The sequence below is a fragment of the Fundulus heteroclitus genome, chromosome 15 (assembly GCF_011125445.2).
Source record: "Fundulus heteroclitus isolate FHET01 chromosome 15, MU-UCD_Fhet_4.1, whole genome shotgun sequence".
Taxonomy (NCBI): domain Eukaryota; kingdom Metazoa; phylum Chordata; class Actinopteri; order Cyprinodontiformes; family Fundulidae; genus Fundulus; species Fundulus heteroclitus.
In genome coordinates this window covers 20,148,880-20,174,176 of record NC_046375.1, presented here as the reverse complement: position 1 = coordinate 20,174,176, position 25,297 = coordinate 20,148,880, and the positions used below count along the sequence as shown (strand labels likewise).

Genomic DNA, 25,297 nt, shown 5'->3' with positions numbered 1-25,297 from the left:
ATTTTTAAGATTGTCAATACATAGATTTAAGCTGGGGGGTCGCCACTGCCTCCGGTGGCCAAATGCATCGTGCATCAACTGACTGCACCAGTTTAATCTCGTCATGGCAAAATTATTTTTTCTCTTCATGGTGGCCCTAATACTCCATCGTAAGAACACCGCTGTCGTTACGCGGGTCCCTGGGAAAAAAAAAAAACGCTGCTCCGGGGGGAATTTTTGATTATGCTCACGCATATATGTGTAAAACTTCACATTGCAATTCAGACAGGCGCAGACTGCCACCGTGCAGTTCATTTTAAAGAGGCCAGTTTTGGCGCATATTCCGATAGAAACGGGCTGCGGGGAGCCTAAGTGTGTGTCGTGGGCGTGTTTACCCGCTGCAGGGAACGCTGTGAAAAACAATCAGAAAGATTCCCTGATTACTAACATCTTTATGCGTGCTAGACTTATTGTTACTATGTGCTGCTTTACCAGTTATCTCGCCTCTCTTCGCTCGCCGCTCGTCATCGGACAAAAATCAAACTGCTTCGTGTTTTTATTTGAAATTTGCGTCAGACTCAGAGTTAGAAGTGTTGTTAGTTGAGCTGTAACTGCAACCGGTTTAATATATATATATATATATATATTATATATCTATATATCATATTATATATATATATATATTATATAGATATATATATATATATATGGTAACTTTACTGAATTTGCAGCTTAAGAAGATTGGGTTTGACAGACAACACCAACTGTCCCCTCAATCCAGTGCACACATACCACAAACAGACCTCATCACGCTCTACAGTACATCAAGAAAACTAAATCAACTAAAACAAGTTCACGAGCGCACATGAAATGAAGTTATCCATATTTGTTGTGTCAGGGTGGTGTCCTAAGCATTCTCCAGAATTTGACATCTCAGCAGAGCTGTAATAATTATAGAAAGTAACATTATGGTTGTTCTGCCTTTTGTTAAGACAGCAGGAATTCATGTCGTGAATACATTACAAAATAAGATAAAAATTCTTAGTCAGAGGAAATCCAAGGCAAAAACAGTTAGAAAAGTTTTGGGTTCATATTTAATCAGAGTGAGACATCACAACTTTGTTAGATCTCTATGTGAATTACGTGAGATAGTGAGTGCTCTCACCTTAAAAAAAGATCTTTGACGTATTTTGCTCCGGTTAAAAGCTGCTTTTCAGCGATGAAGCTAGGGAAACTGCTAAAGTGAATGTTGAATTTGTTCTACACGCTTCTGCCTTGGAAAAATATTCGTCTTTTTACAAAAAGAATGTTTAAAGCCAGATTTGGGAACAAAGGTTATTCAGAGAATGCAAGAAAAGGAAGCTTTTGTGGGGAACTTTTGTCCTAGCTGTCTAGCTGCATATGGCCCCAGGACAGCACAATATTGTTTCTTGAAGTTTAATTTTGGAGAAGTAGAAACAAGTATTAATTTCAAAAGGTAGGTAAAAAAGGAAAAAAGTTTTTACAAAATCTTAAAATGTTGGATAGTCGTTATTTCCATCTTGCTGTGAAAATTGGTGAAAATATTATCATTTTTAATGCTTAGATATAAAATCGCAAGGCCATTACTAAAATTGCCTTTTGTTGAAAATGTTTTTTGGCATGCCATACTTATATTTATAGTAGCCTAAATGTGCATAATAAAAGAGTGGAACTAAAACCTGGTCTAAAATTATTATGGAGCTTTAACTTGCTAAGAGTAATACTGTTAGATGATTATATCTTTAAAATGAGATAACTGTCTCAAAAAATGTGATAGTTTATTTGGTCTGAAGAGATGATGCAATTCAATGTTATTTATATAGCGCCAATTCATGAAATATATCATCTCAAGGCACTTTACAAAGTCAAAATCAATCAGATTATACAGATTGGGTCAGATTATACACATTGGTCAAAAAAATTCCTATATAAGGGAACCAGTTCATTGCATCAAAGTCTTGACAAGTAGCATTCTCTCTTGAAGAAGCGTAGAGCCACAGGGAGAGTCGTCTGCATTGTCCATGGCTTTGCAGCAATCCTACCTACTGAGCAAGCATGAAGCAACAGCGGGGAAAAAACTCCCCATTAACGGGAAGGAAAAACCTCCAGCAGAACCGGGCTCAGTATGAACGGTCATCTGCCTCGACAGACTGGGGGTTACAGAAGACAGAGCAGAGACACAACAAGACAGACAAAAAAGCACAGAAGTTCTACATTAGATGGTAGTAGCGGGTCTTCCCTGGATGATGCCAGAGCTAACAGAACGCCAGACCAGGTGTACCTACTATGAAGAAAAAAAAAATCAAAAAGTTAAAAGCTGAAATGACAACAGTCATTCAAAATTGAAGAACAATAGATCCTGATGTCCTGCAGTAGCCTAAACCTATAGCAGCATAATTATAGAGGTAGCTCAGGGTAACATGAGCCACTCTAACTATAAGCTTTTTAAAAAGGAAAGTCCCAAGGGCCAGCTTCTAGTGGAGAAGTTTCAAGTATCTTGGGGTCTTGTTCACGAATGAGGGGAAGATGGAGCGGGAGATCGACAGGCGGATTGGTGCGGCGTCTGCTGTGAAGCGGGCGCTATACCGGTCCGTTGTGGTGAATCTGCACCAGATTTTTTGTGAGTCGTGGGGGGAGCGCTGCCGAACACGTTCGTGTAAATCGCCCAGTGGACGGGCGGGCAAAATGCGTGACAGCATCTGCGGTGGCGGGCGGCCGGCGGTGCGCAAATCCCAGCGGTGGCCAAGGCCGGAGCGGCGCTTTGCTGCGAGGGCCGCTCATCACCGCTTGCGGTTTTAATTATTATTATTATTAATCTGCCACCCCAAAGAGGGGCCTTTTTGGGGGCTTTATCATACTCAAAAACTCACCAAACTTGGCGGATGCAAGAAGACTGTTTAAAAATTTTGTATTTTAAGGTCGTCACAAAAATCAAAACAAAAATGCCTCAACGGCGCCACCTAGCAATTTTCAAAAGACCCTTTGCTATTCACTTACTTCATCGTAGAGACATGAAATTTGGTACAGTGGTAGAGCTCACCAAGACGCTCAGAATTTACAATTAATGTCATAGTGAAAATATCACAGGAAGTCGGCCATTTTAGATTGAAGGTCTGATTTTGACCTCAATTTTGACGTTTACAGCATTGGTACTTGATCGAACTCCTCCTAGGGATTTCGAGCGAGCGGCTTGAAACTCAGTCAGTCTGATCATAAGGCATGGCCAATTAAAAGTTATCAAAACGGTGAGTTTTTGAGCATGTTGAGGGGGCGTTAGCAGGGGTCAAAGTTCACCTACTCGCCACAAAACATAAAACTGTTATATCTCCTACACTTTCGAGCGAGCGGCTTGAAACTCGGTCAGTCTGATCATAAGGCATGGCCAATTAAAAGTTATCAAAACGGTGAGTTTTTGAGCATGTTGAAGGGGCGTTAGCAGGGGTCAAAGTTCACCTACTCGCCACAAAACATAAAACTGTTATATCTCCTACACAGAAACACACAGAGGCACCAAACTTTCTGTGATTGATCATCATCGGGTCTTCTACAATATCCAATGGTCAAATGATGACCTTGCTTAGGCCACGCCCCCTGACAACAGGAAGTGTCATGTTTTGTTGTAAGCGGTCGCTATGTTACCCCTTTAAGCTAATCAACATGAAACTGTGTCCACAGACAGAACACATGTTGATGTGTTGTGGATTTCAGGCCCAACTGGATTCGATGGAGCAGGGGGGCGTGGCGGCGTGGCATATTCACCTCAAACGCTGCTGTCATACGTTTGGCTCTGAATTCCACAGTTTTGGGCCAAGCTGCTTAAAACTCATTTGGATGCATCCTTATCCACCCCCCAACAGGAATCCATAACAAACTTTAGTGAGCAGGACTTAGTTTCTCCATAGCGCCACCAAGCAATTTTCAAAGGACCCTTTGCTATTCACTTAGTTCATCGTAGAGTAATGAAATTTTGTACAGTTGTAGATCTCAGCAAGACGCTCAGAATTTACAATTAATGTCATAGTGCAAGTATCACAGGAAGTAAGCCATTTTAGATTGAAATCTGAATTTTGACACCATGTTGACATGGTATCAAATACCATCATCATCAAGTTTGATCATATTTGATCAAACTTGTCCAGCAGGGGGCAGCAAGAGACCACAAATAAACCCCAAAGGAATTTCTCTTGGTAAGTAACTGATCTTAACTCTTTGGTTTCCTTATATATTTAAGTTGAACAGATATACAAATCCTGCTTGAAAACTGACAAACTTACTCTTGTTCAATACATTTCAGTTTTTATTTATATAGCGCCAAATCATGAAACATGTCATCAGGGGTGTACTGGGACAAAAAAAATCGGCCCTGGCATTTTGGATTAGACTGGCCCGCCACATTTTGTTGTGTACTGAATGTGTATACCAACTGTACAATACCTTGAGGTCAGGTTAATGGAAATTAGTGAGAGTGGACACTTAAAATACTTCTAAAATCTTAATTTATTAACACGGTAAAATGTAAACTCCATCACAGCACAGCAACTATTCTTAGATCAGAGAGAGAGAGAGAGAAAGAGAGGTGTCAGGGTCAATCACACATATTATCACGTTACATCATTATAAGAAGTTATTGTAAGTTGCTCATCAGATCTATTTAGTTTTCCAGATACTGTAGGGTAAGATTGGACTAATGTGCACTCACTGTGTAAAAAAGGATGCCAATGACAAAATGAATCAGAGAAAGGCCTCACTTATCATGGAAAGAAAGAAAATATATAATAACATAATATAAATTTTGATTTACTCAGTCATTTGTAATAAGTATTTTATTTATCTAATTTCCTAATTTTTGATCATATTTTCTTTAAAATCGCAGACTTTTTGCTATTTTTCATGTAAATCCTTGGTGGTACTTCATAGCGAAGCCGGTGAGGCCGCAGCAAGCTTGGCCTCCCCTGGGATTGTGCAATCCCATGTTAACTGCGCTGACTTCCATTCTGTGAATGCATCTTCCTGTCTCTAGATCATAAATTCAATTGTTCAAACAGTTATGAACAGATTTTCCACAATTTAATATATGTGGATTACGAATTGTGTTTTGGTCATCAAACTGTGTGCAGATAACATGTTTTCGTGGTGCTGGCTGATCATAAACAGCAAAGAACTGGTTGTAGGTGAGGTCGGCAGTTCCTTGGCCGCTAGGCAGGGGGCGCTCAAGGTGCACCGCTCGTGATCCCCAAATAGTAGAGTCAAAACAAGTTATGGATGTATTATTAGCGAGTTTTGCTAAACAATTAAAGCACTAAAAAGACTCTAAACATACATCTGGAACAGGACTGATCAAGGAAGGCTTTCCTCCCTGGCAGTGAGCTCCACTGAGACTGAGAGACTTTTAAAACTGAAGAAGATAAAGAGAACTTTTACCGGAAAATGATGATATTTTTGTTCAGAAAGAGCGCCGCAGGGACTTAAATTATAAGTAGAGGTAAGACAGCGATAATTATTCACGTTTTGTTTTTGTGATAAAATGTGCGTAATGTGGGTTATAGTTTTAGAATGTGTTACAAATGCAGAAATCCATCATAACTCATAAACTGTTACAGTCAAATGACAAATAATTTATTTTTATTTTTTCATCAAATAATCAATATTTTTCCATGTCTCTTGGTGAATTAATTTGGCTCAATCAGTCTCCTTCAGCACTTTGCAACGAGTCTACTCTGTAGAGTGTATATATTTGTAAATCTGACTCTGATGACGTCAGTACCTCACCAGCTATGAACCCTACCGCACGTCACTGATTACAACCACCACCACCACCACCACCATAATCTGCCTTGACCGACTGGGGGTTACAAAAGGGAGAGAAGAGACACAACAAGACAGACAAAAAAGCACAGAAGCACACATTGATCCAGTAATCTGTTTTACATTAGATGGTAATAACAGGTGATCTGTCTTCCCTGAATGATGTCACAGCTAACAGAACGCCAGACCAGGTGTACCTACTATGAAGAAAAAATAGAAAAAACAAAAAGTTAAAAGTTGAAATGACAACAGTCATGCAAAATTGAAGAACAATAGACCCTGATGTCCTCCAGCAGCCTAAGCCTATAGCAGCATAACTATAGAGGTAGCTCAGGGTAACATGAGCCACTCTGACTATAAGCTTTGTCAAAAAGGAAAGTCCCAAGAGCCAGCTTCTAGTGGAGGAGTTAAAGTATCTTGGGGTCTTGTTCACGAATGAGGGGAAGATGGAGCGGGAGATCGACAGGCGGATTGGTGTGACGTCTGCTGTGAAGCGGGCGCTGTACCGATCCGTTGTGGTGAGGAGAGAGCTGAGCCAAAAGGCCAAGCTCTCGATTTACCAGTCGATCTATGTTCGTACCCTCAACGATGGTCACGAGCTTTGGGTCGTGACCGAAAGAACGAGATCCCGGATACAAGCGGCCAAAATTAGTTTTCTCCATAGTGTGTCTGGGCTCTCCCTTAGAGATAGGGTGAGGAGCTCAGTCATCCGGGGAGGACTCAGAGTACAGCCGCTGCTCCTTCACATTGAGAGGAGCCAGTTGAGGTGGCTCGGGCATCTGGTTAGGATGCCTCCTGGACGCCTCCCTGGAGAGGTGTTCCAGGCACGTCCCACCGGGAGGAGGCCCAGGGGAAGACCCAGGACACGCTGGAGAGACTCTGCTGGCCTGGGAACGCTTTGGGATTCCCCCGGAGGAAGTGGCCCAAGTGGCTGGGGAGAGGAAGGTCTGGGCCTCCCTCTTGAAGCTGCTACACCCGCGACCTGACCCCGGATAAGCGGAAGACGATGGATGGATGGAAAAAGGAAAGTTTTAGGATTAGTCTTAAAAGTAGACAGGGTGTCTGCGTCACGGACCAAAACTGGGAGTTGGTTCCACTGGAGAGGAGCATGATAGCTAAAGGATCTGCCTACCATTCTGGTTTTACAGACTTTAGGAACCACCAGCAGACCTGCTTTCTGAGAGTGAAGTGGTCTGTTAGAAATTACTGAAGTTTGTACACAACATACACATGTGGAATATTGCTAACGTGTTACTTTAGCAATATTCCAATTGCTAAAGTGTTACTTTTACATTATTACTTTTGGGTGTGTATCCACCAATTTAACTGTCAAACTTTCATAAAAGCTGTCTTAATGCAAGAAATGAAACCCTTAGACACATGAAATAGCAAGTAACTTTAAAAAACTAAAATGGTTTTGTTAACTTTTCACATTAAACTGGATTAACAGCTAGTAAGATACCTTTGATTAAATTGGTATACTAATGTTTAAACCAGGGGTGTCAAAGCTACGGCCCGCGGGCCGAATTCGGCCCGCCGAACGATTTAGTCCGGTCCGATGGCCAAATGCATTATCATTATTCAACGGCTGTATCTCCTCGCTGCATCGCGCGATCTGCACCAGATTTTTTTTGAGTCGTGGGGGAGCGCTGCCGAACACGTTCGTGTGAATCGCCCAGTGGACGGGCGGGCAAAATGCGTGACAGCATCTGCGGTGGCGGGCGGGCGGCGGTGCGCAAATCCCAGCGGTGGCCAATAGGCCAGAGCGGCGCTTTGCTGCGAGGGCCGCTCATCACCGCTTGCGGTTTTAATTCAGTTTTATTCTTTGTTTGTATTAAAATATAGAAATAATCAATAAATACACATAAAAAAATAGTTTTGCCTCTGTTAGCATTTATTACTCTCTTTTCTTTACTCCTTTGGTTGCAGTTCTTTGAAAAGGGTATTTCCTCCTTACAGATTTATTCAGTAAGATAACCTGAGAACACTTTTAAATGATAATTTAATTTATTATGGGAAGAAAAGCTATCCAAACCAAACGCGTACTTGTCCTCTAAACCTAATAACTGGGTTTGCCACTGTTTACAGGAACAACTTCCAATAAGTGTTTGCAATAACTGGCAAAGAGCCTTTAGCGTCACTGTGGAAGAAATCTGCTTTGCAAAACTGTTTCATTCAGACACATTGGAGGGTTTCTGAGCAAGAAAGGCTTGTTTCGGGTAATGATGGAATAATTCAAAAGCTTTTTTTATGCCTGCTAAAGAGCAGAATTCATGGTTTGATTAATTACAGCAACTAATTGTCAAGGTAGGGAAGCAGCAAAGCAGCCCGAAACACCACCGCCAAGTTCACCGCTGTTCCATGTTTTCTCCATCTGTGGATAACGTCTTTCACTGTGGTTTGCTGCAGGTCCAAAGCCTCAGAAATGACTTTGTAAACGCTTTCAGATCATTTGTTTGCAGATTTCTTCAGATCGAGGGCTGATGTGTTGCTTTTTCAGATTATCTTAGCCCGCTTCATGTTTTCAGACAGGTTCTCTTGTTTCAGATCACAAAAGAGCCCAAATTGCCCTCAGCTTGCCCAGAATGCAGCTGCCCCTTTTAACCAACACCTCCTACAGATAAAACTTATCTTATTATTCTTTAAACTTGCTTCCTGTTTGTTTTAGAATTGATTTTAAACTTTTACTGTTTATTTTCAAAATCTAACAGCCTTGCGTTTACTGAACTTTTAAGTGTTTGTATGCGTGGCAGGTCCTTTTACTGGATGTTCCATGGACTAAGCTGAAACGCTAAGGTGATTGGGCCCTTCGGTGGTTCCATGCTCTGGAACCAGCTTCCTTTGGACCTTCTATCACCAAATCAGGCCTTTTTAAAAAGCAAATTGAAGACACATTTGCTAAGAAAGAAGCACATTATCTTTTTAACTGAAATATTTTGCTTTCTGTAATCTTCTTGAGGGTTCTTGTCATTTTGTTATGTGCTTTGGTCTCCTTGTTTAAATGTTTTAAGGGGCTTTATAAATCAATTAATGAAGAAATGATGAGTCTACAGTTCTGGTAGTAATTGGGCCTGAATTTTGAAATGTGTCTTAATATATTTAAGTCAGCATTTGTCAAAGGGAGCATGGTTTTGTTTTCACAAAGGGCATGCAGGTCAGGTTGGATGGGTTCTGTCCTGATAAAGAAAACCATTTGAAAACTGTCTTTTGTATTTACTCTGGGTATCCCTGCCTGCTATTTAAGTTTGCTCGATGATCCTTTTTTTACAGCACAGACTCAAAAACGGCTCCTAAAACTTTCAGCAGGAAGCACTGGTACTGCTAATGGGAGCGAGCCCATCTGGAGCATGATAAATAATTTTTATGCGTCTGTATGCAAAAGCCCTGCAAAGTTAAAAAGTTTAAAGTGCATGCCAGAGGGGATTACAGGAAAATCCTTTAAGCAAGAGGAAAACTTTACCTTTGGGTTTTTAGGCAGACAAAGGAAAGGGTGAGCCGAACAAATATTAGCTTTGCTAAAGGAAATTCAATCTGGCATGATTTTTACTAAGTTGTGCAGTGCATGTTTGATAAGGGAATAGCTTGGTCACAGCAAGAATGTCAAGGGAAAGAAGATTTGAATTTCTTGCAAACAAGAAAAACAGAGAAAGTGCTGCTCACAGGTTTTCCTTGGTTTATATTTGAGAAAATGTGATATAACATGTAACATTTAGAAAGACCAAATAACTCAATAGATGCTGCATTGTTCCCCTGCACAGTACAATCAAACCTTCAAGAAAAACATCAAAAGAAAAGCCGGTCTATCATCAATCTAGAGTTAAAGGTTTTGCGTGGGAATATCTAAAGGAGTCTGACGCATGTCTGCGCCGGGAACTGTTATTGAAATGAAAGGATGGATCATGCTGAAGGCTCGCAAAATGGGATTTTACTTCATAACTACACTGATCGCTAACTGCCATGGCAACTTTCTGACTTGCTTCAAGCCCTTTTCCACGCAAGCTGTTTTCAAAAATGTATATAAACAGAACTAATAAAGGAGCATTGCATAAACCATTTGAGAAACATTTAAATGTTCAAAACAGAGCAAAACGAGTCATGTTTCATTCTGTTAACTCTTCATGAACATTTAACTTTTGCATGCCACTGTACAATCATAAACTATGGATGAACTCGTTTTTTTTATTGTACAGGAACAGCAACTTTAAGTCTGTTCGCTGCAGACAGTCAGCTTTCTGCGGTGGTAGTAGAGCAAGGCGGAACATGACATTAGCCCAGAATGAGAGGTTTAAAGACGGTGGGAATGTGTCCGTGCCGTACCTGAGTCAATGCGGGCCTGTCTCCGAGCAGCGCATTCCTCAATGCGAAGTTTTGGGATGCCCTCTGCCACAGCTCTGGCCATGCCTCCCATCTCTTCTATGTCTTTAATGAACTACAGAAAGCAAGGCACAGCCGGTGACCACTGGGGAAGTGACGGACTAATTGTAACGTTCAATTTCTTTACTGATAATATAAATAAAAATGTCTTTGTAGATCTTATATTACTAATAAGTAATTCAGTCCAACTCTATGCACCATGCTTTCCCAGATACCTTCATAGCCGTGTTATAAACATCATCAGTCAGCGCCTCCATCATGAACGAGCCCCCCCAGGGATCTGCAACTTTAGGGATGCCCGACTCCTCCTGGATGATAATCTGGGTGTTTCTGGCGATCCGAGCGCTCTTCACAGTGGGCAGACCCAGAGCTTCATCGAAGGAGTTGGTGTGCAGAGACTGGGTGCCCCCGAACACAGCAGCCATGCCTTCGATCACCGTGCGGATCACGTTGTTGTAGGGATCCTACGGGACAAAGCTGTGATATTCAGCCTTTGTCGTGCTAAATAATTTTGAGCGTTCAGGATTTAATTTTTTTTTTTTCATTTCAGAATTCACAGCTTTGAGCTGATCACTAGACAATGCTTGCACCCCGGTTGTATGCGTGCGCTCACCTGTTCAGTGAGTGACCAGCCTGACGTCTGGCAGTGGGTGCGCAAAAGGAGAGACTTGGGGTTCTTGGGCTGGAAGTTTTCTTTAATGAGAGTGGCCCAAAGCCTCCTGGCTGCCCTCAGCTTTGCGATTTCCATGTAGAAATTCATCCCGATGCCCCAGAAGAACGACAACCTGACGACAAACAAATTGGGGGAAAAAATATTTTAAAATGTTCAAATACAAATTTAGATCGAGAGAGATTTTTACAGGCACAATACATCCAATATCTACAAACAATTATGTTAAAGAATGCACCTATCATCTGTGCAGGGCCTTGTAAAAGCATTCACACCCCGTTAACTTTTTCACAAGAAAACCACAAACCTGAATGTATTTTAGAAGGATTTCGTAGGCTAGAGCAACATGACGTAGAGCATGATAGAGAAGTTATGAGGAAAATAAAACTATTACTATTATTAAACTACCGCAAAGACCAGAGAACACAGCAGACAGGTCAGGGGAAAAAGTGATGGAGAAGTTTAAAGCGAGGTTAGGATACAGAATTCCCTAAACATGAATCATCTCACGGACCACTGTTTAGTCCATCAAAATGGAAACAGCATGGCACAACTTCAAATCTACCAAACAACAGATGTCTACTTAAATTGTCAGGCTGGAAAAGAAGACAATAAATCAGAGAAGGAGCTTAAAGGCCTACATCAGCTCTGGAGGAGCTGCAAAGATTCACGGCTCAGGTGGGAGCAGGACAACTTTTAATTTTGCAGTCCACAAATCTGGCCTTTATAAAACGGTTGCAAGAAAAAAAAAGCTATTGATGAAGAAAAAAAAGACAGAAATACTTCCATTTACAATTCTTCACAAGCAAAAATGTGCGCTAAAAAAAGCCCTCTGGACCCCGAACACACCATTTCAGAGCGGAAATATGACAGTGTCAGCATCAGGCTTTCAGGCTGCTTTTCACCAGCAGACACAAGGAAGCTGGTAAGAGTTGACACAAGGATGGAAACTAAGAAATGAATAAATTAAAACTAAAAAATCCTTTTAAAGTACAATGAGGTCTGAGGCTTTAATGTGATAAAATGTGAAAAAGTGGTGCGAATATTAAGGAAAGTGCAAGGTGTCCTAAGTGCTGCCATAAGATTGTCGGGGTCCTCACAGCCAGACGGCTAATCAGTCATTTCTGAGATCTGTTAATATAAAACTAATTATTCACCATACTTAGAACGAATGAGCCTCATTTATTCTTGAAAGTGAGACTGAAAACTGAGAGCAAACCTTCTGAACAGGATGAATAAAATACTTTCTACACTGCAAAAACAGAACAAAAATAAGTAATTTTTTCTTGAAATGAGTGTATTTGTACTTCATTTGAGCAGGTAAATAAGATCATTTGCCAATGGAATAAGATTTTTGCACTTAAAATAGGAACAACTCATATCCATCAACTTATTTCAAGTGCATTATATCTAATTATCTTATTTTAGGGGTAAAAATACTCTTTCCATTGGCAGATAATCTTAGTTACCTGCTCAAATCAGGGACAAATGCATTAATTTCAAGACAATGTAACTTATTTTTAGTTCCGTTTTTGCAGTGTAATTCAACTTATCGGATAGATCTGTCAGACACACCTGCATCGCTGCACAAAAGTGATGGTGAACACGTTGCGTAAAAGCAGATGAGCATATAGATGTTTCCGTCTCAGCAGGAACTATGAAAATATTCATAAAAATCCTAAAAAAATAAAACGGAACTACATATATTTTCAAAACGAAGACATCAATTGTTGCTCACGGTAAAGAGCAGTGAAGTGGATAAGAGAAACGTCCTTTTAGCTATTATGAGTCAACACAAACCTTCCAAAGCGCCGCAGAGTGGAAGATATTAACGTTACCAAAGTGGAGAATCTGACTGTTAATTCAGGGGGGGAAAAACGTGACGTGGTAGAAGTGATAAGAACGGGCAGAAAATATAGAACTGAAGGACTACATGGTGATTCAAAAAGCTGTCTTTAAGGGCCGTCTCTGAAGTCTTTATAAAAAGAGCGAGGTCAAGCCCCGGAGCGGGGGCCGGCTGACGGGCTTCACATGAATTAAATGTACCTGAAAGTCTCCCATTGCTTGGGTGAATGAAAAGACAGCAGCACAAGACAGGAGATTACCGAGGAACAATGCTCGATGACAGGGGAAAATCAGATTTGGCTGAAATGGTTTCAACCATCTGCTTTCTACGATTTCTGACTGCACGACTTAGAAGCTGCTGGCCTGCAGCTTTTGAAAAGAAAGGTTTGTCAGCAGTCAGACTCGCATCTATTTACCATTGATTCTGGGTTTGTTGTGGCGCTACGTGAAACCACTGAACAAGTTCTCATTGACGAGCAGCATCTGACCGGTTCAAATAGGATTTGTTGTCCTGAATACTACATTATTTTGGCCTCGGAAAAAAAGAAAGAAAGAAATGCGAATGTGAATGTAAAATGAGCTGGCTTCGCAATGCAGTTGGCGATATGGCCCAATCATAATATTATGGTGTTTCAGAGTAATCTGACTATACCAAAACATTTGACCATACAAGAAAATACGAAAAGAGAGGTTGCTATTCATTTGACACAATGAACACATGATGTTGCTTTGAAATATTCTATAAAAACTAAAAGATATGTATTACACAGCTAACTTTTAGCGCAATTACAATATTAAGTATTCAGTTTGAAGGTATATAAATGAAAATGAAAAATACATTTTCCTGTGTTTTTGGATTGAAAAAAAATAAATAAATAAATAAATAAATAAATAAATAAATAAATATAGATAGATAGATAGATAGATAGATAGATAGATAGATAGATAGATAGATAGATAGATAGATAGATAGATAGATAGATAGATAGATAGATAGATAGATAGATAGATAGATAGATAGATAGATAGATAGATAGATAGATAGATAGATAGATAGATAGATAGATAGATAGATAGATAGATAGATAGATAGATAGATAGATAGATAGATAGATAGATAGATAGATAGATAGATAGATAGATAGATAGATAGATAGATAGATAGATAGATAGATAGATAGATAGATAGATAGATAGATAGATAGATAGATAGATAGATAGATAGATAGATAGATAGATAGATAGATAGATAGATAACATTGCATGCTTGGAGCCCGGGGTTTAAATAAGAGAAACTCCAGTAAGCAGGCTGTTGATCAGCTTCACTGAGCTAGTCAGAAACTCAAAAAACAAATATTTTTTTCTGATTAGTGAATGCATCATTTCTAAGCAGTAAAGGCACTCTTAATTAGGGCTGGGCAATATATCGAGATTTTAAAAATATTGAGATTATTGAAAAAAAGAGATATAAGATAATATTGTTTATATCGGGGTGGTCTATGATGCGTTATAATTATACTTTTATCTATTCCAGTGGATGTTTCTCATCTTTATCTACAGATGTTTGGTTAAAAATGTGCCCGTGAGACAATTGGGAAAAAGCGTTGATTCAGGAATGCCTTTTTATGAAAAGAAAAACCTATTGAGATAAATATCATTCGTATATCGGCATTCGGCCTAAAAATATCGAGATATTATTTTTGGTCCATATTGCCCAGCCCTACTCGTCAGCATGGAAGTTGCTACCCAGGTAAAAAGTCTCAAAGTTAGCTGTTTTCAGTAGCAGTGAGGTATTCAAAATAAAGTCAGGGAAGCACGGAAGCGGTAATAAACTTCCTAAAAGTAAACTGTGTGTTCTAGGGACACGTTAGAGCAAAACATTCAGGCCGCCATGAGGAGAGAGTAAGAGTTCAGCCGGTAACAAAAACACTGAACGTGTTTCTTCAACCTCGGCCGGGCGGAGAACATGCTGGATTTAGGAATGTTGGGGGACTTGAAAACCTCACATTAAAAGGTAAGGATCCAGTTTCTCTGGAAAATACATTAGGAGACCGATGTTTGCATTTAGTGACGCTGACAGGGCTAATCCGCATAATAAGATGCTAAAGTACATTTTTAAATGTCAGCTCCATAACCATTCTTGTTTTGAGTTCATATATTAGGAAAAAAAAAGATCTTTTAAAATTACTACTCTCACAAACACTCATGTTGCCTCTGTTTCTAACATGAACAATTATTGCCAGCTTAAGGCTAGAAAAATCCTTAATTTCAGTTCATCGTGGTTCTTAAAGAGTAAAAAGAATCAGCCAAAATTCATACGGTCAGGTCAAAGTTTTCCATACGCACAGATTGGAAATAAGCCACAAACTCTTGATATGATATTCAAAACATGTCAAAGAGTTTAGCAAGTTCTAATTTTGCAGAGTAAAGGGCCCAAATATGGGCTCAAATTATTAGCTGGCATACAGTCATATTCAGTAATTAGAGTATTATCAAAAAGTTAATTCATTTCAGTAACTCAATTCACTAAGGGAAACACGTCATATAGATTAACACAGACTGATGATGTCGTAAGGCATTTATTCCTGTTAATTACTGTGAATGCAGTAGGCATTCACAGTTATTGAGATCCTCTTCCGCCTTTTTACTGTTTAAAGTTTGATTCGCTTCTCCTCCTACAGTTTTTCTCCGATTTCAACCATTCAACTTTTAAACTATTCAGCTTCTTCTGGAATCGATGGCTATATCTTTTTCTACTTATATCTTTTCAACTTTTTAAAATATTCAGCTTTTTCTGCACATTTTCAGCTTTTTTTTCTCCCATAGGAAATGAATGTAATTCACTAAAATTCCGCTCATTTCAGCTGCTTTTTGACAGCTTACTGCTTCAGCCTACTTTCAGCTAGAAACGCCATTCAACTTTTAAAATGTAGTGATATCTTTCAGCTATTATGGTCTATTTCAGCTTTTTCATATCTTTTACCATTTTCATATAGAACCTCCTTAAAATAATTTTGGCTTTTCAAGAAATTCAGCAAATAACATGCGTTGCTATGGTCGTCAAGGAGGCAGTTATAGAGTGCGCACTCTAGAAATTCAATAAATTCTTCATCTCCGAACAACTTCTTCTCACTCGCTCAATTTTCAACCTATCCACATAAATTGTACATCAAAACGTAGGAATTTTTGTCTGGATTCGGGAAATGTAACCCTCATTGGTGTAGCATTTATAGATTTTTCGCAAATCACCTCAGAGCGACACAAACCCGAAAGCTCCCCCATTCATTTCCTATGGAGCGGTTTTGAAAAATGACGTCTGAAAATCCAAAACATCACACGTTTTCGCATCGTCGCTACTCCTAAACCGTTTGATGTACAGGCATGAGACTTTCACATATGAATGTCCCAACCTTTCTGGCACTCACAAAAAATGAATTTTGTGGATAACTGTTACGGTTTTTCCGCAGGAACAATTTGTTCGGGAGTAGCGAATGTGCAAAATCCTGAAAATGCTTTAGAGCTGCATTGTTCCACATGATCCACTTTTTTACATCGTCGCTGTGCCTACACAGATTTTTGTACAAACATAAAAATGAGCAACATAGTCCTCAAAAGCCTGCTGATACTCACAGTGAAAGAATTAATTTCATATCTCTTATACTTTTTCAGCTAGAGCGATTTGTTCGGGACTGTTTTTAGAGGATTTTGGAAATTTCTTAAAAATGTCCTTTAGATCATATTTTTTTATGCCTTTATTAAAATATTTCCAGCAAAAACCGATAGCAAGTCTTCTTCTCCTATCCGTTAAGAAAGAAACGCAGAAAAGATTACGTCTCTACCATTTACGGATCAGGAGATATGGAGCGTTGTGCGAGGCAAAGTTCTCCATTATAACCCAATGGGACATATTGTGAGCAAAGTCTCTGCACTTTGGTAGACTGGCCGCTGCAGGTGTGTGAGTGAGTTACCATGACGACGGAACTCTGAGGGCCAGAGGGAGAGGATCAATTGAGATACAATGGCAACTTTCGACGCTCACCGCAGTTGCTGTGATTAATGTAGGAATCTGAAATTCGCACAGTCACTTCCTCTTGACATTTTAAAATTTTCAAGTGACTTTCAGCTATGTGTCATTTTTCTGTCCCATTTTGGATTTCACATGCTTTCCTATTGGGCCTTTGCTTCCAACAGGACCTGGCATGATGCCCAGACACGACCCAATTGGCCAATACAGCACCACCCACCTGTGGGAAATGGCGCTACTAACCATTTTGGTCAAATATTGAGTTCTGGGCCCAGATGTGGTGAGGCTGAGTTGCTAAAGGAGGCCAATCTGACCCATGAACTTTGGTGACGTTTGGCGACATTAAGTATTGGCACCCCTATTTGAGGCACTTCCCAGTACAGGATTTGGACCAAACTGACAGAGTACAATCACCCGGTGATACTGAATACAACCATGTTAGAGGCTAATGGTTAGCATGTTGCTAATTGGAAGTAGCTCTAGGAAGCTCGGACAAACTTCTGCTTTACAGAGTCTGTACCTCCTTTATACAGAATGCTCCACAATAAGTTTGGGCCTCGTCACGTAAAGCATCTCCAAGTTAGGAGGTGTCAAACATCCAATGCTTTTCAATAGGGGCGAAACCCCTTATACTCCCTAGAAATGCAGGCCCACATATGGCTACAGTACATTCAAGTTTGAAATTCTACTTCTGCTTTGTTAAACGATTCAGTGTTTAGAATGAGTTAGGAAATGTTTGGTGCCTTTCCCTCAGTTTTTTCTTCTTCTAATCATTCAGCTATTGTTCTTTCCTGTTCAAATTCTTCAACTCTTTCAACTTCTTTAACTTTTTCAACTTCTTCAACTTTTTCAACTTCTTCAACTTTTTCAACTTCTTCAATGCTTTTCAGCTATTTTTCTCTTCTTCAAAGATCTTCTGCATCTTTTGCTTAATCATTCAGCTATCTGCATTCACAGTGCATTTTCGCAGGAAATGCAAATTTTTCTAGTTATTATTTATTTTCCACCTCTAGCTTATAGAACACAGCATTTAAGATTAGAGTATTGCATCAGACCTATGAAAAACCAACCTTTCTCATGCAGAAATGTTTAATACCGGCTTAATGTTTGTTTTTTTCTTTCAAAAAGTACTTTTAATCTGACAAACAAGCGTCTTAGAAACACATGTTCTAATTTACTGAATATGACTGTGTTATGTCAAAACGATCGGGTTTATTAGCAGGGAATGAGTCATCATTTTGGACTTTTCCTTGCAATTAAAAGAAGAAAGCGAATGCATTAAAATGCAGGTTTTATTGTACAATTGTTTAGCAATGAATATGACGGTGGTCCTTTGATCGTTAAAGGTGAGTGAATTTAATGCAGGTTTCTATTTTTATGTCCATGACAGGTAGTCTTAGGGTAAATGTATTGTCTTTATCTGGACTGCTAAAAATCCCTATGGACGTGGAAGATAGTTCCCCTTTTTATTCAAATAGGCAACGTTCATGTTCATTAAGCCCACTTTGTAGAGGGAGAGGGGTTTAACTATATTATATAAAGGTATTTTCCGTCATATTCAAATCACTTTCTTCTTTAGTTAGCCAAATATATCTTGAATGTGATTATTTTCTCTTTGTTTTTATCTTTTATCCTGAACTAACCAAATTTTTTATCTTAATTCCATCCCCACTGGTTTTATTTGGGGTCTTTTATTCTTTAAACTAGTTGAGTAATGATATAACATAATGAGATTCCTATTACAACCGATTCTTCATGTCAAAGCAGCTAAACAACTGGGATCTACACACCTGGGTGCAAACTCGTCGATGGTCAGACCTGCTTTCAGGCCCGTCCGGCAGTACTCCAGGCCGTTGGCAATGGTGTAAGCTACCTCTAAAATAGCATCTGCCCCAGCCTCCTGCAGGTGGTAGCCACTGATGGATATGGAGTTGAACTTTGGCATGTGCTGTGAACAGAGCGAAGACCGTGCTGTGAAACTGCAGACGCCGTTTAGACAGAAAACTTAATCACGGCAGCAGATTGCTCGTAGTCCCCCACCTTGGAAGTATAGGCGAAGATGTCCGCAATGGCGTGCATGGAGGGCTCCGGGGGGAAGATGTAGGTGTTGCGCACCATGAACTCCTTCAAGATATCATTCTGAATGGTGCCGGTTAGTTTTTCTTTGGCCACCCCCTGTTCCTCCCCGGTGACGATAAACATGGCCAACACGGGGATGACGGCTCCGTTCATCGTCATCGACACAGACATCTTCTCCAGGGGGATTCCGTCGAAGAGCATCTTCATGTCCTCCACCGTGTCTATTGCTACGCCGGCCATTCCCACGTCCCCGTGGACTCTGGGGTTGTCTGAGTCGTAGCCGCGGTGGGTCGGGAGGTCAAACGCCACAGAGAGACCCTGCTGGCCAGCTGAAACAGATCAGATGCAGCGGATTATAAGACGGGAAAAGAAAAAGGGCCACGGTTAGAGCGTTCCTGAATGGGAACTCATAGACTACTGGAAACCTCCAGGTGACAGGTGTCTGTAAGGTGAGCGCCACAAAAAGTAAGGTCTCTGTATTTTGCCAGCCTGAGTCAATTTCTCGTTTGTTGTTGCTAATAAACCCCTAAGCCCTTCTGCGGCACCTCTGACTCCATGTTTTGGGCCTTTGTCCTTCAGGAAGGTGAAGCACCAGCCTCTGACAGGTGCCCTGAATTCAGCTCCGTTCCTTTTCCCGTTCTCTCTAACGAGCCTCTCTGACCCGCCTGGACACAGAAACATCCCCACAGCATGACGCTGCCACCACCATATTTCACAGCGGAGACGATGCGATCAGAGCGACGGGGAGCATTAAGTTTCCCGTCCAAAATGAGCATCTTGGATGCAGGTATATTGGTCCCGTCTCACCTGACCAAACCAACTCCTAACTTTTCTGTTAACAACACCTTTCTGCGTGAGCACATAACTCTCCCACCTGAGCTGCGGACCTCTGCAGCTCCTCCAAAGTTACCATGGGCCTCTTGAGTGCCTCTGATTAATGCTCCTCTTTCCAGGCTTGTCAATTTAGGTAAAGCACCGTGGTATTTTTTACAATTATGCAATTTTAGAACTTTAACTAGAAGCAGCAATAAAAGCTCGGCTGTTAAGCCAGAATAAACGTGTAATATAATCAGAAGGCCAGACGCCGGGTGACGTTAGAGCCAGAAACAACTGATTTTAACAATCAGGCATCACACCGACAGCCTAGTGGCTGTGTTGTTTGTGCATTAATGAACCTCTGTTCCATGGGTATTTACACTGGTGCAGGTGTGTCCACACATATATGCTAACTTCCTCATCTCCAGACATCGATACAGCATGTTAAAATCATAAACACGGTTCTGTCTAACAGTCGACCGGATACGGCAAGTAAACTTAAAGGCCGGAGAGCCGACAGGTTAATTAAAACAGGGATAAGAGATAACCGCGAAATGCTACAGTTGAAACCAGATGTTTGTATCCAGATTTTATAAGATAACTTTTTTTTCCGCACTGCCTACCATTAAAATAGACGTTCCTTTTTTTAGGTCAGTTAGGATGACCAAAATTATCTCTATTTGCTTTAATGCCAGCGTAATGAGGGAAATCTCATAACCTTCTTCAAATGCAGGAGTAGCAGAGAAGTACTTTGATGAAAGGGCCTGATTTGGGTCCAGCGTTTTGGATAACAAATGAATGTGGCACCAGATTTCTTCAGATGATGTTGCACAGGGAAGCTTTTGGGACGGAGGTTAGGGCTGAACAATTAATCGCATTTTCAATATAATCGCGATTTTAAAAAACGCAATTTCCAAATCGCAGATGTCTGCAATTTTTGGCTATGTAACAATTAGGGAATCAGACGCGTCCTTTAGGTGTCGGTAAAATGTTTAAAGTGGATTTGCCTTCACGTGGAAGGGAAGAGGGTTGCAGCAGTGAGATAATCTAAATGTACTTGTTTTAGAGTTTATATAATCATACATAGCATTAAGTTCTGGTCGATCAGTTTAATACATAGACTTGCTTGTTGGTTGCACTTTATGTTCAACAAGAATTGACGTCCCAATCAATTAAAAGCTGTTCTCTTGAATAATATTCTGAGAACAGCATTAAATTGCATTAAATCGCAATATTAAGATAAAAAATTGCAATTAGATTATTTTCCAAAATCGTTCAGCCCTAACAGAGGTGTGTCTCTACCTAACACCAATGTCGTGAATCAAGCAAGAGGTTTTAAAGCCACGACAAAGCAATATGGGGTTTCTCCAACTGTTTTGAGGAGAAACGAAAATCTATCTCTCATCCTTCCGGCGTTAGATGATAGAAATGATGACGGTGATCTAAATGACTAAAACAGTTTGGTCTGATTGGACGTCAGACATCGAAAGACAAAACAAGAAATTCCTTCATTGTCCCACAACGGTGGAATTGGGGTCAACCTTCCGTGCAAAATATCGCAGGCGTCACGCTGTCGCCGTGAAGAAGACCCTCACAGGAACACCATGTCAGCCTCTGTTGATCAAAGCACTAATCCCCAACAACTACGGGTGCCCTGTGGTGAACATTTCAGCTCAATCAAATCACAAACTTAACAGGCGTTTTGCCCACAACCGAACACTGTCAAAGCTTGGCAATGCCTAGCTGACACTGTGACTAGCAGCGAATCTTGGTTAAAGCATCGCATTTATGCTGTATTTGAGGACTGGAAGGTATGATGAGTAACGAAGGTTGAGTATTAGCAAAAACCTTTTTACAGCAGCTAAAATAAAAACTCATGTTGCTGATATTGGTGCTTTCTTCCGTTACTTTTATCTGACTGATATGAAGTAAATAACTGTATTAATACAAAATACTCAAATGATTTTTGCTTTAAAAAGCGTCTGGATGGGGTCAGCAGGATGTTATTGGTTATCGTCCATCTGAACTCACATCCTGGGCAGCAAAACGTTCTCCGGTCATTTATGGCATGTTGTTTTTTTTTTTTCTTTGCCCTCGGCTGAACAGAAGCAGACAGCATGTCCACTGCGTTTCAATTCATCTGCTCTCGCACCCTCCAACCACACTGACCCAGTGCCATGGGAAGCCAAGCATGGCAAAGCCGCCCCACAGTCTCCAAGTGTTTAGAAAGTGATAATAAGCGCTTTGAGCTGTAAAATCTTTGTTTTGCAGTTGGGTTTTTTTTAACCAGTTATCCCAAATTCTAATCCATTTCTATGTAGATCTCCTGTGTATAAAAAGCTGTATAATACATTTTTGAAACAGCTATTTAAAGCTTTTCAAATAATTAAACTAACTGAAAAAATGTAGGAGTCATGGTGCCTTAAGATTTCAATATCTGTCATCCAAACAGAACTACTTTTACATGGCAAAACCCTTAAATACATTTAGTCAACAAAAAAAAGAAAGTAAAACAGATCTACCTTTAATGTTATCTCTGTAGAACTTATTGCTTTCCTCCACGGTGCTGAAGCCAGCATACTGCCTGATTGTCCACGGCCTGTAAGTGTACATGGTGGGATAGGGCCCTCTGGTGTACGGAAAGACTCCTGGCAGTTCGTCTGCACGTCCCTCTGAATCCGCCGCCGTGTACACCGGCTTGATGTTGATCCCCTCGGGGGTGCGCCAGATCAGATCTTCTGGGTTCTTCCCCTTCAGCTGTTTCTTAGCCAGGCCGGCCCACTCGGGGTCCAGCTTGAGCTCGTCTCGACGCCACGCCGAGGTGTGAACTTGTAAACGGCCGGTGATTGCGCTGAGGAAACACAAGGTCCGACCAGGTGGCGGGCCGCCATCGCTGCACATGCCCTCTGCGCAGACAGCATCCTGACTGCTGGCTGAGTCACACGCGCATAGATCACCTGGAGAAAGATACGAGGAGGGGTTAGTGGAGATTAAGCTTGTAATGAGCTGATATGTGCAGCATTTGTCCTTTACACATTATTAACTAAATAATTACTTGATGTCAAAACTTTATTAGAATAAAAAAGGTACAAAAATAATCAGCCGGATTCATTGTAGAACATTTATATCAGGTAAAGGTGTGAAAAAAATCCCTATCGAGCTGCGTTATCATTAAAAACAATATATGATATGCCCATGTACTAATTTCTTCCTTTAGGCTTTGCTGTCATGCTTTAGCATCAGACAAAGAGAACCTGAGTGCAGAGGTGGGTAGAGTAGTCATAAACTGTACTCAAGTAGGAGTAGCACTACTTTAACTTATTTTTACTCAAGTAAAAGAAAATTACTCAAGAAAGAGTAAAAAGGTATTCAGTAAGAAGTCTGCTCAGTTACTGAGGAACTAATAACAGCAGATGATTTAATATTTAAAAATTATGTAATCGGACCGACAGAAATATAAGGTTATGTGTAAATTCTGGTATTATAAAGACCAAAAGGAAAAGATATACAAAGAATAACATATTTGAAAAATAATAAAATTCAGGCGGAGGATACCGTTTTCGAAATCGTTTGTTTTCAGCATTAAACTTGAAAGCAGTATTTAATTGGGACTGGAGGATAAAGAAAAAAAAGCATATCGATAAAATAGAAATCATATTGATCGATATCGATATTATCAACAAATTCAAAACATGTGCAGCTCTGGCCATTTTATGCTGTTGCTTAGCAACCTATTTTTAGATACAGAACACACAAACACTGAATTCAAACTCAACCCTTTATTCAACCAATTTTTTACCAAAACTGAAAAATTATTTCAAAAATTAAAAAGAACCCGTGCTCTCTGAACTCTTTGAGGGGGGCGGGGCTTGGTTCCTGGGTCTGCGATTGTGATTGGAGGATGTAATAACTGTAATATTAACCTACGTGGCTTGAATGCAAAAGGAAGGAAAACTGTTCTATTGAACTTTTCATTGACCCTTTTTTTCTATCATCGATATATACATCTATCAATCGATATATATTGTTATTGAATCAACGTCCAGCCCTAATCTTTCCATCAGTTAGTGTATATAAATGATGTTAGAACAGTGCAAAGTGCTTCCAATGACAATATCTACCGTTTACTGTACGTTCATTTGACCTCCAAATGGCTCAATGTGCTCAGCAGATAGAAGATAACATTAGAAATAACAAAGCTTGTCTAAAAATAAGAAGTCTCACTGTACCATAAGCTATACTTGAGTAATAATGTGACTCAAGTAAAACGTACAGCGCAGTAAAAGGACTCCTAAAAGTAAATTTTGTTCAAAAAGTTACTCATGTAAATGTAACTAGTTACTACCCACCTGAGTGAATGCAAAAAAAAACCACAACTTCTAATTAGATTTTGTAAAGGGAAAAACTATCCAGGGCATCCTGTCAGAATGTAAAAACGAGGAAAGCAACAGCTGGCAGCAAATGTTGGCCATAACTGGCCAAGCGTCTTTTACATCACTGTGGGGGAACTATGACCCACTCTTCTTTGCAGAACTGTTTTATTTCAGCCACATACAGGGAGGGTTTATTGGAGGATCATAATGTAATGCCTGATTTGTGTGTCATCAACAAAAACCTCTAGACAGGTCTGTGCCACCTCTGTTTTAAGCCCGTACAATCACAGCTTTAAGAATCTCTTCATGATCACCTTTTAACGAAGCAGCTTGTAATGTTTACCAAATGACACCGTGGACGGCTCGTTACCGCTTTTTGACTTTTTAATGCGCTTTACGGTTCAGTATATCTACAAGTCCCTCTGACAATAATGTGGACAGTCCATATAAAGCGAATTACTGTATTTTCACAGTAAAGTAAACATCCACGCTTGGCGAACGACGATGTTTACGATGCTAGCTAGTATGTAGCATTATAGCGTAGCGACTGAATACCACACAGCTTTATTAAAATATGCTATACGGTGTCAATATTAAAGGATCTTGCTTCGTTGCCCATCAAAATAAAGGGAGAGGCAAACTGGTTGCGTAAAGCTAAACGCTAACCACAGTTAACTAAGGGGGGAAATTAACACCTCCGCTCGTCTGTATCAGCAGTAGGATGCAAAACGCACATATCAATGCCGCTCATTTCTGCGTCTCGTTTCTGCGCTTTGTTATGTGGCTTGGAACATTTTACAGAACGATTTCTAGCAAGTTTCTGACCTTGTAGTTTGTTGTGCTGGTGGCTCAAGCTTCTGAAAGGCGTGTTTTCCGACGTCCAATGATGCTTCACAACACTCACCCCCTCAGCCAATCGAGGACTAGAGACAAAAGAGTGGTGAACTTTGACCCATGGTACCGGAAGTTAATGTCAAACTAGCTTGCTGAGTGTGGGCTGTGTTGCAGTGTCCGCGGCTGCAGCTGTATTATTGTTGGGAGTTTTCTCTTGTCACTTTTTTAGAGACCAGCAGTTCCTGGAACACTTTAACTTTTTATCTTTAATGTTAGCTGAGGAGTAAAAAATTAAAACTTATTGATATAATAGACGTGGTCCCGACAAAGTTCACTGTTTACCTGTCAATGACTTATTTTTTTTTTACATAAATTCCTCATTTCGTTCTTATGGACTAATGAGTGTTTTTCCAATTTTCCTCCTTTCTTTAATCATAAACATGTCAAAGTCATAAAGTACTGTAATCAAAATCAAAT

The 25,297-nt window shown here is 40.2% G+C and overlaps 1 protein-coding gene across 1 annotated transcript in view; it reads right to left on the bottom strand.

Annotated features, from left to right (window-relative positions):
* mut (methylmalonyl CoA mutase) overlaps positions 1-24,911 on the bottom strand; it is a 50,338-nt gene extending 25,427 nt beyond the window's left edge. The window contains exons 1-7 of the mRNA XM_012866697.3: positions 24,812-24,911; positions 22,136-22,570; positions 18,759-19,126; positions 18,509-18,666; positions 10,793-10,964; positions 10,395-10,643; positions 10,123-10,234 (exon numbers count right to left, since the gene is read on the bottom strand). Of these exons, the coding sequence (XP_012722151.2) occupies positions 10,123-10,234; positions 10,395-10,643; positions 10,793-10,964; positions 18,509-18,666; positions 18,759-19,126; positions 22,136-22,514 (1,438 nt within the window). The 5' untranslated portion in view covers positions 22,515-22,570; positions 24,812-24,911. The remainder of the gene's footprint in view (positions 1-10,122; positions 10,235-10,394; positions 10,644-10,792; positions 10,965-18,508; positions 18,667-18,758; positions 19,127-22,135; positions 22,571-24,811) is intronic.
* Positions 24,912-25,297: the final 386 nt, after the last annotated feature.